At 38.0% G+C, this 17,224-nt stretch overlaps 1 protein-coding gene across 1 annotated transcript in view; it reads right to left on the bottom strand.

Annotated features, from left to right (window-relative positions):
- Positions 1–14,464: 14,464 nt before the first annotated feature.
- Positions 14,465–17,224, bottom strand: part of LOC119646490 — a 567,562-nt gene continuing 564,802 nt past the window's right edge. The window contains 2 exon segments of the mRNA XM_038046949.1: positions 14,465–15,905; positions 15,981–16,542. Of these exon segments, the coding sequence (XP_037902877.1) occupies positions 16,075–16,542 (468 nt within the window). The 3' untranslated portion in view covers positions 14,465–15,905; positions 15,981–16,074.

Here is a 17,224-nt window from a genome sequence, read left to right as displayed (position 1 = left end):
ATTTTGTTTTGAAGGTATTGGAGTTGTAAAGAACGCTTTTACGTAAGGTCCAGCTACACTGACACGTAACTTGTCTTCTTCTTGAAAAATTCTTACCAATCAAAGTTTGCTGCGAAACTTACTTTTGGCTGGGATAGAGGCCAGGTGTGGGTAATGTGCAGTGACAGAATTTTTGGGCACCAAGCCTCAACTGAAATTCTCCGAGTTTGAGGGTGGATATACAGATATCTACAACGAAAAGCATGCCATTCGGTCTGCGGTTTTGAATGGAAGAATTGAGGAAGTGGAAGAAGACTTCTTTGAAGATTATTGTGTTATGATTGGGGAGCTGAGTGAGATCTCTGATGCTAGAAAGATTACGATCGACAAAATTTTGACAGAAGCACAGAACACGAAGAAACGCTCGCCCCATACGAGTTCGACCTCGTCTTTAAACTCGTTGTCGATCTGGAAATTTATTCCACTAAGGGAATATATGGTTACACTAGGTTTGAATTGATGAATGAGACGTTGCCGCCCACTTCCGAACTTACCACTTATCATTCTTTTCCTGAGTCGTAATTCCTAAACAATCGTTGAGTTGAAAGATTAAATGGAGTGCTACTGGAACGTTGTTAGCGGTGCAATGTCTAGACGCAATTGGGCGTCAAAGACCACCCTGAGTAGGTGAAGACGACTATGAGGGAACAGGTATTCTAAAAGTTTAAACATTTGGAGAAATTAACAGCAAAGATCCCCCCGCAAATATTCAATCCACTGGAATGTTTCGTCAACACTCGCTTGCTTGCCTCTACGCAAGTCAGGCTCGGGAATCGGGTCCCTTTGAACACTTCGGCTCTTCACATGTCATATAACAAATTTTCACGTGGTGTTAACCGATGAAATGAAACATGTCGAATAGAAAAAACCGCAGAAAACGCTTTAAAGGATAACAATCAAACACAGGAAAAACCAATATATAATAATATTTCCTGAAAAAGACCCCGAATTGTAAATAAAATCAAGAAAGAGAAATATATAAACAAGTCGAGAAACCGGAAGCTGGACGTATGAAAGGTTTTGTGTATTCCTTTTATAAAGACATTTCAATGTGAACTTGGCCCATTAGTACGTAGCACGTAATATATGCATATTTTATGTTAGAATATCCAAAAAATCTTGAATATCCAAAGAAGCAACCACTTTGACATACTATAACTTTGTTAGTAATAGCGCGATTCCCACCAAGTTTGGTAGAATCACGCTCTATATTATAGCCTACATTGCTGCAAAATACTAGGATGAACTTAAGGGGGGTTCTGCAGCAAATTACTGAAAATTATAGTAATATACTATTATTAACTTTATTTGAAGGGATATCGGTATCGAAGGTATTTCGGAGCCTAGCCACCATATAGTGGCAGCCTCTTGATTTTTTTCAGATTTTTCACAAGACCTTAAAAAGAACACATAAAGCCCAAAAATGATCTGAAAACTTAATGGTAGGTAAAGATAATGATTGACAATAATTGTAAATTGAAATAAAGTTGCCCTCCTCTTGGGAGGCTTACTAGCTTACTAGGATCTAACTCTTTCTCAAATATTTATCTTTATATGTTCAGGAATCGAATCCAGATCCTGACTATATCCCAGAACATATGGTGCTATTCCACTTGATAAACCTTATTGTTGCTACGAACGTTGATGAATCTTTTTTAAACATGTATCTTTACCATTCTAGCATGTCACGTCACGTTAAAATTAGAAATATTAAAATGGGAATGAGTTTTCGAGTTTTAGGGAAAGGGAAACAAAATAAAATTTATAATTTTAAAAATAAAAATTTTAATATAAGTGACGTGTCGAGAGATTAATGGGCGTTAAAACGAAAAGAAGAAATACTGCATAGCAAATGTATTCATCCCTTGTCATCAAATACGGCCAACAAAATGTTACATATGCCACAAAGTCGTAGACACTTCATCGCCTATGAATCCACGTCGACCACAACGATGATTACATCCACAAATAGATGGGCGCACAGCCTTTCCATCGTTGTACCACTTTTTTTTAAGAAGAACATTGGTGGCCTTATTTTACAGGCAAGCTTTATATTCTGGTAAACATCGGAGAAAGAGTAAAAATAATCCTGTTTGACGATTTCGGACAGCGAAGGTGCTACTTTCCCGCTGTGTTGAGGGTAGCACAACCGCACTCAGCCTTTCTGGCTCATAAAGTGTAAAACATAAATTTATGTTTCCTTGATTGGATAAAAAGAAAATTTCAAATGTAAATGCGATTCCACATGCTTTCGCTTCGTAAACAATCTGTGATATTCCACTACAAATAGGAATTTGATTATATCACTTGATTAATTATTGTAATTTCCTCTTGCAATGCGCACCCTTTGGGAAGCTTCCAGGGAAATTGAACTTTATTCCTAGAATCAAATCCTAGATAAAATAAAAATCTAAAACTCTTCAATACATTTTGCTAAGATTGAAATCAAATTGTGGTAACAGCATTTAGGTATAAATCATTGTAATATTAGGTTATACAATTTTTTAAGTTTTCTTGTGTTCTTAAGGCACATTTTCTTAAAGCAGGAAAGTGTGTATTGTTTTTCAACATTTATATTTTTTAAATGAATATTGATGTTGTTTGACCTTTACTATCTGTCAATAAATCATTAATCAAGTCATAGATCAATTTAATTTTGTAGTTTTCGGACGAAGAGAAAGGTTGCAAATTTCAAAACTATTTGTTAACTTAAGGGGAGACCAGCTCAAATCTCGACCCGAAACGTGAATTTCGTCCTTTAAACATGTATATTTTGAGAATTTGATGCAAGTGGCAATTTGTATCTACTATAACTTTGTTAATAATACTAGGGTTCCCACAAAACTTTCAGTCAGGATCTAGAATGAATTTAATGGGAGAAGCCACATTAGAAGGCCTATTTTCAGGTATATTTTCCGAAATTAGTAGGAAAAAATAGTTGAAATTCAACTAAGTTTGGGCATTATATTAACCATATTCCGAGTAACTTTGAGACTTTTTTTTAAATTGAGCGATATTATTCCGTTAAAGACCATAACTAGAATTCTTGAACTGCGGGACGTGTAGCGACTACCATTTTTATCTGAAACCAAAAAGCTTTTAATTTCACATTATTAACTTATTTTCTTAGAAAACCTCAATCCGACAGAATAAGAAAACCAAAAATTTGGCAGCAGTTTTGAAAAAAAGGCACCTTTAACAAAATGATATCCCAGATGTGGCTGTAACTTTCGCAATGAATTGTTGATTACTTTTGGAGTCAAAATTTGTGCATATTTGGTTCAGCTTCCGGAGAAAACAAGTAAATGCGTTTTATAATTCTCTCAGAAAAGAGTAAAGTAATGATTCATTAGAACGGAGCACCTGAACAAATTGGAGATTGAAAACGTGATAGATAAGATTTGGTAATATTTATTTAAACCACAATAGCAATTTAGAAATAAACACAAACATTTAACTTTATCTTTAAAAAACTTTCTCAACAAGATTTCTGAATTTGTATTCCAAATTGGATCTTTGCACCGATGTGATGTTTACGCCGCCGCGGTTGGAAACCGAAGAGACCGGCTTATTTCCATGCGGTCCTTACTGTCCCAACCAACGGCATTTTTCCACCGCTAATTCTCCACTCCCCTGGTGCGTTCTGAAAATGAGCGAGTGGAGAGTTCCGCGCCATCTACCCGTCCGCATCCGCAACATTCGAAATAAATTTCGAATGCTGCAGATCCGGCGCGTCATTTTGGGAAAATGGCCTTTAAAAAAAAATTGATTGAAAAAGTCGTTCTTAGGATATGAAGATATTTCTCCCCTTAATTAGTAACAAAATACAGTTACAATGAATCCAAATGCACTCGTTGGACTGATGTGAAGTATTTATAAATGCCGTATTTACATTGTCCAACAAGATTATGTAAGAACATAAAGCGACTAAATCCTAAGCGGTCCTAGTTCCCCTTTTAAGGCAAGTTCGTTATAAATTCAAAATATACTAATATTCTATGATAAATTTTATTTTAACAGATATCGCAACGGAGAGTATTTCGAGGCCTAGATACGCTAGATAGCATGGACCACACTATTTTTTTCAGATTTTTCAGTTGTGTAGTTTCTGAAAATGGGTCATTGAAGTAAATTACTCCTTTCATACCGCGGCACTCCTCCCTTTTGGAGCCAGGAGCCACCAAAACGAGGATCGGATTCAGAAAGCAGTAATGGAGATTTTTCATTTAATACCCTGCATGCCTATATATCGTGAAAAATTCGCAACCCTTCCCCCCCAAAAACACGTTTGTTGCAACCTGAAATGTAAGCATAATATTGAGCGAAGAGGGTTGATTTAGATAACATTGTTCTTATTAGTAAAATGCGGTGTCAAGGTACCTAATTTTGATCCTCATTCAATTGAATAAGAACCAAATGAAAATGGATATTTCGGAAATTCTTTTCCTTTTTCATTAGCCTTTGCCTCGTTCACAAGCGGGGTTAGATCATCATGATCGGTTGCGCCATTTTGTTTTATCAAAGTCCTGATGTGTCACGAGGCTTTCAAATCCCCATCCAGGTATCTGGAATTGTTTATTTGTAGTACGTTCGTTTGCGGAAGTTTTGTGCCAGCTGTCCGTGAGTAGCATTTATTGTATTTATAACTGCACACAAAAAAGTGAAAGTCCGGTGCTTCAGGTATGACAAATTTTTCGTATTTCCTAGGTTGAATATTTTGATGCGCCAGAGTTCTAATTGTACGTAATTCGTAGTGGATATGCATACATTTTTCGGTACAATAAATTTGCACGAAACATACAACTTTGACCTACTATAATTTTGTTAATAATGGTAGCATTTCCATCAGCATTCTGCTCTATGCCATAATCTGAACTTAAATTAAATTCCCAAACAGTATATAAATATATTATTGTTAACTATACTTGGTATAATGGTATTTTGGCAACCAATCATGAACTTAACGTAACATAATGGTATTAGCCGCATTCGTGGCAATTCACACTTCCAGTCTTTGAAGCCAATTCGGTATGAACGGATGTAACCGTTTCCGAATGAAATGCGTGTGACAGATAGATAGACAGAAAAACAGATAGACTGAAGGCAATTGACAAGCAAACATTTATGGGGATGTGGCTGGAAAATGATACTATACCTAGCACACCCTCAGAGAGTGCATCGAGGCGGCCTGTGATTCTTCGACACCGAGACGTTAAACTTTTCCCATTCAGATTAATCAGAGTTTATTTACTCTGGAAAACAGGCGCGGCTCAAGTCTCTAAAAACCTTTAGAAATTACCGTTCACCTGCTCGTTATGGATTTCGAGAAGACTCTCCCCAGCATGAATAGTAAGTTTAGCTGGAATTCTCTACGCTATCTGTTATCAAGGCAATATATGGCGTTGCAAAATCTCAGAGGAATCCGCCAAGTTTGCATCTTGTACTCGATACTTTTTCTTCTCTTAATCGATGACATTCTTACGATGCCTTGGCTAGAGGACGTGGAGGGATTGAATGGAATATGCAATCTTTCCCAAAATACCTCGACTATGCAGATGAAATCTGAGCACTAAACTATGGCCAAATGATCCTGGGTTTGACAAATAAGGCAAGGAGAGTTGGAATGAAGATAAACACTGACAAGGTTTTCAGTTCGGTTTCGCATTAATGTAGCGTAGCAATGTTTCTGTCGACGGTGTCATCGAACTTGATGTGGTTGGACGCAAAAACAGTGCTAAATCTGACTTCGCTGTTTTGTTGGAAATTCGGAAATGCATCTACCTTAAAACAAACATCCAGTTGAGGCCCTGTGCTGCTATATGGCAGTAGTACATACTCAAGTACTTCAAGCCTTCCTCAATTCATGTCTGCAGCACGTCAGCGAGTATTCTGGCTGGGACAATAACTAGATAATAAAGAACTATGTAGAGCTTGGCACCGTACGAGCGACATACATATGAATGTATTAATCAGAAAGCCGAAGTAACTAATTGCAAAACGCTCGATTCTCATGTTGAAGGCAGATAGAAGCGCAGATGGATTATCTTCGTGAAAGTTCTGTACTTAGTTTTCAGCCGAAATGGGATGATTACAACGATATTCTGCATCATGCATAGTTTTTTCTCAGAAGGTTAGGCAGTGAACATGGAGCTTAGTTTTGGCGTTATAAGATGAATGAAAGCACTCCTGGACAAATAACTCGTGGATTTTGGATGACGATATTGCATATTAGGACATCGACATCGTTCTCTGCGAATAGTTTACTAAACATGCAATGAATAGCATCCAATAACTATCGAATTCACCTGATGTAGCTTCATGTGATTTGCTTTTTTTAACCGGGTCGAAAAACCACTTCAGAGAATACCTTTCCGAAAAGAGAGTACATATAAAAATCGGATCTGGTGGAATACCAAACATTTAGTAGATAACTGTTTCGATATTTTATTTTTTGGAAATCTCCTAAACACCTCCCCCCCAGGGTCATCTTTGGGGAATAAAACAAAATAAGGAATAAAATAAGGTTTAGGAGAATAAAAGAGAATTCATAGCCTAAGCCATGATACTACAAGCTGGTTCAAATCGTACTATAATTAAGAAACTTCTAAGGGGTCGAAATTTTTTTTCGTATGAATTTACTGCCCCCTAGGACATTGTAGATTGTCATCATCACGTTCAAGGGGAACAGGGGTCTACTGACAAGTTATGTCAGCCCAGCAAAGCCCTTCCACTCGTTTCCTTGTTTTCCACTTCGTTGCTTGGTACTAGATACAACATAATATTCACACTCAAGCTGAGCGGCAGCGCCGGAAATACTAATCATACATACTTGTTATGAATTCACCATTTGTATAAAAAGTGCTCGTCACCTACTATTTTTGATATTTTAGGGTTTTTGGAATTTCCTCCAATTGAGTTGGTTGGGGATGGTGGGAAACCTGCTGCTATTATAAGTAAGTAAGTTATTATTAGAAACCGTCACGTAGGTATGATTGAGGTATTATGAAACACTTAAGGGTTTAAAACAACCGCATAAAGAGGTATTATTTTTATTGGTGCAAGGGAGGGGGGTTTGAACCTCTCAAAAAGTAGAAAGTAGCTCAATTCAGAGTGAATGATCAGGTACGTAGAGCAAGAAACAGTTTACAGTTGTCACCGTCAACTCACTAGTAACACACTTTTCACCCATAATAATAGCGATTATGAGCAATGTTCTCGTAAGTCGATATCTCCTGCCTGTCGACATTTGAAATATTTTTGAATTACTTACGAAGAGTGTATGACGCTAATTGTTTAAGAAGGATATACAATGGATATTTTTGGTATTCTTGGTTACGGTTTCTGGAATATATCCACTTTCCTAATAGGGGTGAGTTTACTTCACTAGCTTTTTCGGTTGGAACGTGAATTTCAGCCTTTCCCTATATTACGTTCGACAATGCGACTTTTAGTAGCACATTATTCCGAACCTAGAACTTGCTGTAGAAAAATTCCAGAGGAACAACATATTGGTTTAACTGTGTTCCTAGCGATAAAATTATTTGGAATAATTAGACTTTTTTTGCTTTTCGCTAGTATAATTTATTTTACTCGCATAACCCATATTTCGAGAACCAGTTGTTCCCTTCATCAGTGCTACAAGTGTAGCGAAAAAGCTAAAACTGTGTTATTATTTCAAATGGCATATCGATGCTCGTAAATCATTAGATGGTTAGAAATGTTGATGACAGATTATTTACTAGTTGATTTGAAAAACTCATGATGTGTGGTGAACATCCAACATCATTTCCCCGATGTGTCCGGAGCATAGATACTACATACTATTTCAGATTTATGGGTTGGTTAGTGTCTGAGAACGGATTCTTGAAATAATCGGTCCCTTTTGGACTCCACATTCCTCTTGTTTGCCACCAATAACAAAACGAATGCTTGCCTTGGGAAGTACTCCCCGAGACTTTCAGGGCATGGCTTTATTCGATAAAAAATGTGTAACCCTCCCTTAAGTTCAGCGTGCAGTAATGTAATTCACCGTATGCGTGGTCGCTCACAGTTCGAATCTTCTACCGAATTTCGTGTCAAAAGGTTCCTGAGAAAAGTACGTCTGACAGACATACAGGCAGACTATGAACCAAATTTATTAGGGTTTTGTTTAAAAAAAACCTAAAAAACCGATTAAGTTAAAAATGCATTAAAATTAATCAAAGATTCTCAGTTTGACTAATCCCCGTCCATGTCTCATTGCCATTGGTGAAGAGAATTTTGAAAGTGACTGATTCTCTAGAGATTTTGAGTTGATGCTGGAATCGACCTTTTTATCCATAAGTGGCACCTAGTCTCTTTCCAATTCAGTCCCCCACCTGTATTTACCTGGACTGCCGCTCGCCTAGCTAAATATCAGGTGCTATGTGGACTGCCCTAGAGCTATTTGGTTTCCCTAATTCATTTCCAAAAAAAAATCCATCATGGGCACCTGATTCTTGAATACAAAACCTTCATTTCATTCATAAATTTCATTCAATTAATCTCCAACAACAAATCGATTTTTTTTTTATATATTTCAAAAGTGTGACTTATTGAAAATGTACTACTCAAATTGCAATTCAAAATAATATTATAATGCAACACATGCAACACACGACAGTAAATATAGAAATGGAATTTAGTCGGCAGGAGCTACCCCAATCGTCCCCTGTATGTGTAAGGGGGGCATTATGTAAAAACATATATATACTGTTAGAAAATAAGAATTTGACATAGTATACACAGTATTCAAAGTCTTAGAGATTAGACTAAAGCAACCTACTATAACTTTGCTGGCAATAGTCTAATTTCCACCAAACTTAGGATATGTAGGAGACTTTATATTATAGTCTATATTACTGCAAAACTTCATGATTGTTGGATGAACTTAAGGGGGGTTTTATAGTCACTTACGGAATTATATTAACATACTATTATTAACTTTATTTGGAGATGTCAATTTGGAGGGTATTTCGGAGCCTAGGTACCGTATAGTGGTAGTTTCGTGATTCATTTCAAATTTTTCGGATGGGTAGGCTCTGAGAATAGCTCCGCGAAAGAAATTACCTCTTTCCAGCACCCGCCCTCTCCCGTTGTGCATTCAATGTTGGAACCGAGACCAGCTTTGAAAAATACTGATCGGAACATTTCATTTGATACCTCACATTACTATATTCGAACAAACAATTTTACACCCCCTTTTTGCATGTATAGAGACACCCTTCCTTATTTCCATGTAGAACGATGTAACTCCCTGTATGCAGTTCCTACCTGCCTACTAAATTTCGAGGCGATCAGTATAATAGTTTCGGAAAGAAATGGGTGTCACAGACTGATGGACAGACAGTAAACCCATTTTAATAAGGGTTTGTTATACACAAAACTTTAAACAAGTCGGTAAACCAGACACTACACGCTTCAGATATGATAGGTTTTGTGCGTATTTGAGTGGGTATTTATCTCATTTATACCCGGCTCGTAATGTTTATGCAGACCATTCACTTTAGTATGATGCTCGTATTCAAAGGCTTAGAATGCAACCCATTTGCACAAAAGTGATAACTTTGCCCTATTATAACTCTGTTACTAATAGTGCGATTTCCACTAAACTGGAAAGAATCAATTTTTAAAAAATATATTATAATGAAATCGGATAATATCGGCATCGGAAAGTAAGTGAAAAAAAAGTCGACACCCCCTTTTTGAATGTATGTTGACCCCACATATACAAAGGCTTAAAAAGGACAAAGGGCAAGAGTGCTAGGGAGAAGTAGTTTCTTCATATATGGGACTTTAATATGACACTTGAATTTTAATTATTCTCGTTAATTATGGCCTATTATTCACATAGTTTAAGATACAGTAAATTCCCGCGAAATTGATAACTTTGACAGTGTTGTGTCTCTATGTTGCTGCAAAATTTGGTAAACCTTGGATTAACTTAAGAGGGGTTTTCCTATCAACTTCATAAAACCGCTAATATGCTATTCTTAAGTTTATTTGAGCAAATATCGAAATGGGACATATTCAGAAGCCTAGATTTCATGTAAGGGCATGGCTCTGAATTCAGAGGGGTTAGGGAGTTTCCAAAAATGAGGCCTGTTTCATTTTAAGTTTTGCACATTTTTAACGGTCACTCACTCATTTTACTATTTCTGTTGAACAACTATTCTTTCATTTAGATTTCTATAACAATTTGTGTCTTTCTTGCCCCTTCATCTACCTGTAAACAAACATGCCGTTTTCTTGTCAGGATGGTTTAGGATGTCGCAATGGAAAGTCGCTGTTCAAATCTCGTTGGTGACAGAGGTATTTGTATCGTGACTGGATGTCGGATACCAGTAGACTCAGTTGCAAATGAGAACCAGATAAAGTCATGGTGATAATCCCAATCGAGCGCAATACTGACCACATTGATTGCTGGTGTACCGTGACGATATTGAACAAAGTCCATTATCATGCTTGAAGGTCTAGATCTAAATTGGGTTATTGTAGCTTATTGTCATTATTCTCAGAAACTATCTAACCGAAACATCATGTCATTATAAGGTACTACCTTATAATGACAAAATGTGATTGTTCGATGGTTAGAGATTGTCCAGAGTGGTCGAAGGTGACCAAGAGGGAGAGCTATTTGAAAAACCTAAATAGATGGCAAAATTAACCGTGAAGGTCTGCCCGTAAATATTGAAGTTCCATCGAAGTGCTCCGTTAACACATGCTGGCACGCCTCTTTGCTAGTCAGGCTCGAGAATGTGGGGGTCTTTGAACACTTCGATTTCCCACGTGGTCATTATACACGTGTCCTGTGTGAGTGAAACCTGAACCCTGAAAATTCCACAAACAGAGGAACTCGGGCGACCTACCGAATGACCAACAGGCAAATTAAACCTGGCAATGAAAATGAAAAGAATGAATGAAAATAAAAAGAATGAAAACTCCGGATCAGAGTACTGCAATCGAAATGGAGAATCCACGGCGGATCACATCCTCAATCAATGTTCGTCCTGCCTCAGGCGTATGATGAGGCGTGACCCTAGAGCGTCCCACCCTGCCTTGGCATCATCAGTTTTTAGTGAAAGATACCCCATTATAAAGTGAGAGTTTTGCGGGGTTATAGAGGAGGAGAGAAGAAGGGGAGTCCTCAAATCAAAACGATTTAGATAAAATTCACATTATTCTATCCAAATCCGAAATAAAGTAAGAAACTAAAGTGATACCAAGTAACTAAACAGAACAATACAAATGAAAATAAAGAAATATGAAACAAATGAAATAGTAGAGGTGAAAATAATAAAGGAGGAAATCAAATCAAAATGCAGTTAAAATAAGTAGTTTTCTCATTTCCTAAATAAACACAAAGATGCTACTTCTTTTTGTTAGGAATTTTCAAGAAGAAAATAAGAACTAAAGGAAAAATGTTCATATCTTGTACACCATTATACCATACATCATCCCTTGATGCGCCCTTTCTTCTCCACCTTCTGCCGCCGTGGACCCTGTTGTATGTAAAACCACTTCTGAATCTCTGGTCGATAAGACGCGAATACAGGCGTTAAGATATTCGCAGCAAGGGATGACTCCGTTGTGTTTACTAGTTGCTCGATTCTTTGTTAATTTCTGGTTGGGAATGTTTCTCTTTCTTTGTTATATTAGATACCAAAGCACGGAAACAATAGGTGCTCGATGAACGACGAAAAACAAATTCAGATCAAAAACTTCTACTTCACTCCTTCAAGAAAACTAAGGCCCAATTCAATTAGGAATATCTTGTTAGAAAAACAAAAGGACGAAAATTCTATATTTACTGTTAGTATGCAATCTTTTCTGCTATCGGAGTTTAATATTGCGGTATTTATTCTTGGGGACTTCGTCGAATATATTGAAAGGATCTAAAGGGACTATATTAGTTCACTATCTAGGCGCACTTCTGCATAGCACCTTCACAAGTTGTTTTTAATAAAGAAAATCGTTTCAGTATGGCTAACACTATAGATAGCACTGAATGAGTTCAAATGTTACACGTATAGTTATCGCCCCAAATGCCTTTTCGGGCAAACATGAAGATTTGTCTCACTTTAAAATTACAAAAATTTTCCATAATGGCGGCTATTCTAACCGAAAAACTTGACACTCACACAGCCAGCAGTTAATATTCAAGAACTAGGCTTCCCGTCCAGTCACCATGGCAGCACTCCTTTTTCCTCCAAACCCAAAATTGATGTGCCTGCATCCAGCCCATCAGCTGCCCATCCAATAAGCCGGTTACGGTCCCGCAAGTTGCTGATTCCGTCGACGCCGACCTTGAACTTCCAAATGCAACGTAGGCACAGCAAAAGCAACAGCTACAAAAGCACTCACTGCGCCCCATCCAGAAAGAAACGACGGCTAGAGCATACACCCAATAACGCGATGATCCTTTCGCTATGTTGGAACATTCCATTGCGAAAGCAACAACAAAGTTTCTCCGTTCAATATTCGCTTGCACTATTTGGAAATTATTAATGAATAAAATTTGGAATTGTTCAAATGTAAATTGAGTTGAGTTTAGGCGAGCCACAATTTTTGGAAAATAAATTCAATTAATAATTTTAAAGGATAAATGCCGAGGTGGAAACTGTGAAATTGAAAGGAATAAATTGAGTTAGAAAATGAAGAAAATTGCACATTATTAAATGCATCCTCCCGTCAGATTGTCCTTGGACAAAGAAAAGGCAAACTATAACTTGCATATGACATCGAGGCCCCTTCTCCCCTTGTCCCGTTTAGAAACCGGGTCGCTTCGTCTTGATAAGTTGTGTGGCAATACTTGTATAATATGTCTAGTTGAAAGAAAAAAATTCCCGAAGTTTGCTCTATTTTTCAGTCTCTACAGTGTTTACCCCCTTAAGCTATAAATGTTGACTTGTAAAACCCTTGAAGAATATACCATAGTCGTTCATCAACTTGTGCTCAAGGTATGGGACAGCGAATCAATGCCTGACGATTGGCAACGAGGCATTATCTGTCTCATACATAAAAAGGGAGATATCACACAGTGCAGCAATTATAGAGGTATCACGTTGCTGAGTACCATCTATAAGATATTCTAGCTATCTTGCTAGGTCGAATAGGCCCATACGCCCAGAACATCATTGGCCCATAACAAAGAGGCTTCACTCCAGGCAAATCAGCAATAGATCAGATTTTCTCTCTGTGGCAAGCGATGGAAAAACTGTTGGAATATGGACAACAGTTGCACCATCTGTTCATCGACTTTAAAGCCGCCTATGATAGCATAGCCAGGGTAAAACTGTACACGGCCATGAGAGAATTCGGTATCCCGACGAAATTAATAAGACTGACTAGGCTGACCCTGACCAATGTGCGAGGCCAAATAAAAGCAGCAGGATCACTCTCAAGACCATTCAACATCAACAACGGTCTACGATAAGGGGATGCGCTATCATGCGTCCTCTTTAACCTGGCCCTCGAGAAAGTGATCCGTGATGTTGAGGTAAATGCAAGAGGTACGATCCTCTTCAAGTCCACCCAACTACTGGCCTATGCTGCTGATATCGACATCATGGGAAGAACCACCCGAGACGTACAAACTGGCTTCATCCAGATCGAGCAAATGGCGTGAGATCTTGGGCTGCACATCAATGAAGGCAAGACAAAGTATATGGTGGCAACGTCAGCACCGAAGACGAATCAACCAACAACATCAAACCACACTGGTCAAACACGAAGGAGAATAAGGATAGGAGAATACAACTTTCAGAATACAATTTCTCCTATCTAGGGTCGAAAATCACAACCGATAACAACTACGATGATGAAATCCGCGCACGGTTTTTGTCAGCCAACAGAGCCTATTTCAGCTTACAAACACTGTTCCGCTCGAAACGTCTCACCATAGTGTCAAAGCTCTTACTGTACAAGACTATGATCTTGCCAGTCCTCATGTATTCTTCGGAAACTTGGGTTCTTAGCAAGAAAAATTGGGAACTCTTGGCCGCGTTCGAGAGAAGAATCCTCCGAAGAATTTTTGGCCCCCTACATGAGGATCGACGATTCCGTAGCCTACATAACGACGAAATCTATGAGCGATACCATGACCGTCCGGTTGCGGATAAAATCCGGCTCAATAGGTTACGGTGGGCGGGTCACTTAATCCGTATGGATGAGGATGATCCCACCCGGAAAGTCTATAAGGGCAATATCTATGGTAGAAAAAGAAGACGAGGCAGATCCTGCCTAAGATGGAGCGATGGCGTACGTCAGGACGCCAGACAGCTTTTAGGGATATCGAATTGGTGGACCTCGGCGCAACAGCGGGATGTCTGGAGTTCCTTATTAAGACAGGCCTAGACCGGATACCGGTTGTTGCGCCGTTGATGATGATGATGATGATGAAGAATATATTACCAATATCTCTGTACAAACCGTACTCGCTGGTCAATATCTGAGTATGCCTTTTAATTTGATAATTTAAGTACGCCAAATCAGACAAGACAAAAAACTGTCACCAGAAATCAGTGAGCTAATGAATGCTAGGGTCTCAATGTAGGTGTTAAAATCAAACTGCACATATTCATCCCTGGAAATATTAATTATAACCATGTATTGTGTATATGGAAGGGTAGAATATTTTATTCCTGGAAATTCACTATAATATCGCCGTATGAATTGCAACCTTTCTCTTGGCATGCCAGTACTAGTTATCAAAGGAGCCCGATTAAATCGGAAAGTCAACATAACCAATTGCTTGTAGTTATGGTTTTAACCCCATATGGCATGTATGTTACAAATAGAAATTTACTGATAAAGCTTAGGACCAAGTAAGTATTTACATGTGTTTTACGTTAACGAATTAAGTGTTAAATAATCATCTGTTCCCACGAAATCGCTCATTTTCATTCAAGCTCTAGTTTTATTGTAGACACACCTCAAGTTCGCGCGTCCGTATCTTAGAATTTTACCTAAATTTATGATTTTTCATTTATATCTCATTGCATTAGATATTTAGATAAGTCTTTGGTAGGTTCTAATTTATTTATTTTTTACTTGTTTTTGGATTTGTTTGACTACATAGTTTTTTCCACATTTTCATTTCGTTCCTTGCAAATCATAAAAACACCTATCTAACGCTGTAAGCAACTGTAGGCAGTAGATTTCACCTCTCTTCTGCCTACTGCTTTGGTTTTCGTTACATTTGTAGTTAAATTTATTTTTAGTTGTTTTTGTTTTAGGTAAAATTGACATGGTCATTTGGTTATTCATATTGGTTTCATACGCGAATATATTTACTATTTAAAATCTCCTAGTGTTAATGAAAATACTGTTCGATATATGCATGTATGTATACAAATATAGTTAACTGAGCGAAAACACGTATGTATAATGTACATATATATAATAAAATTAAAAAATATTTACGTTTTGAATCCGTCTTAATAGTCGTTATGTTCTGAAGTGTTCTTCATTGAGAGGGTTGTTGTGCTTGATTTGTTGATGCTGCGTGTGCTGGTATGTATTTGTAGCGAACAAAGTTGCATTGCGGAAGTCTTGAAACTGATATGGAATTCGTTGTCTCGAAATTACAATGAAATTGGTTCAGCTGGTTTTGCTATATAATAGGATAATTGGCTGATAGGATAAACCATATAGACGGACTTAATTAGACCGACATACGTTGCAACTTTTATATTACAGGGAATTAGGTGCTCTATTGAAAGTGTATCAACACACTCACGATCCAAGTTTGTCACATTCCTTTAAAAAAGTATAGAAAAAGCACACGATTTCGTAGTTCTTGAATATGAACAAACTTGCGTTCCTTCGCGTCCCCTGGATGCAGTTAGCTATTTAAAGGAGTTTAATTTGTATCTAGTGTTTGGGAATAGTGATTTGGATATAGACTGACATTACAAACTTACCCCTTTTCTTTTGTTTAATTGTGCCGAAGAATTTACAAAGAACCCCTATTTAGACGAGCTAACTAGTTTAAATGAACGTTTCGTAGGCTATATGTTACAAGAACTCCCCCTCGGCCGGGGGTGATGGCTGTGATATCGAAAGAGTTGGCAAATTGGTCAATGGTTGTTTTGTTGCAGTTTTAAGGCTTAATCTAATGGGACTATTACTAGGAGGTGACGATGACGGATGCTGACTTCCTGTAGATGATGTGGTGTTCTGATGTTGTGGCGGCTGCGGCTGCGTTTGCACTGGGGGTTGCTGAGTCGATTGTTGCACCTTTTGGAGTATGTCAGCTGGCGGCGTTTCTATCGATATACTACCTACAATGTTATTAGCCCGATTTATAGCAGTCGCTATAGCACTTGCCGTTGCGGCAATCTTGGACGGGGTAGTGACAGCTATCGACGCTGTTCCTATTATTGGTTTCATGGATGGAGTTGTATGGCACTCGACTAATTCAATTGTTTCGCTTTGGTGACTACTATCCTCCGTGCACCATTGTTGATTATCGGAAAAGCGGCGCTAAATGAAAAACAAAGAAGAAAACAAATAATTAGTAAGTCAAATAATTGGAAATTGTCAAAAGTAGAGTTGAATTGATTGAAAACGATAACTGGGAGGTAACATTTTTGTAACTTCAACTGAATTTTTTCCATCTTATCGCACTGCGGACTGAACGGACATGGCTCATTTTAGAACGCAACGTAGAACTCAATTCGGTACTTTTAATTTAACTTTCTTCGGCATGCATCTCTTACGTAGAGCATTCCAGATGCACTTCCTGCTCACGCTGCCGAAGCACTTCTCGAAGTCGATGACGAACCCCCGAAACTATTCCAAAATAATTCGAAGAGGGTGGGTGCAATCAGTCGATCTAGCTTTAGATCTTGGCGAGAGGTATAATGCAAATGTCCCTCCAATTGTTACATTTAAGACGGGAGCTCTTTTTCGGGATCTTGTCATCTCAAGATTTATGAGCGCAAGTAATAATTTTGCAAAGAGGCACAGGAGTTATAAGGAACTGTTCTGCGGAGAGACCGACAAGTACAGAGCTTTCGTTTGCCTAAACTTGATCCGCTTTCAAGTTACAGCAGTCAATAAGACCTAACCAACAATTTGTCATGTGTCAGAGAAAAGAACAGCGGTCCAACGCTCATCAATATTCTCCAACGAGCTGTTCAATACATATCAATATAGTTATCCC

This window comes from Hermetia illucens, chromosome 1 (genome assembly GCF_905115235.1).
Source record: "Hermetia illucens chromosome 1, iHerIll2.2.curated.20191125, whole genome shotgun sequence".
Lineage (NCBI taxonomy): Eukaryota > Metazoa > Arthropoda > Insecta > Diptera > Stratiomyidae > Hermetia > Hermetia illucens.
The sequence above is the reverse complement of the archived record's forward strand: the minus strand, read 5'-3'. Positions and strand labels throughout refer to the sequence as shown.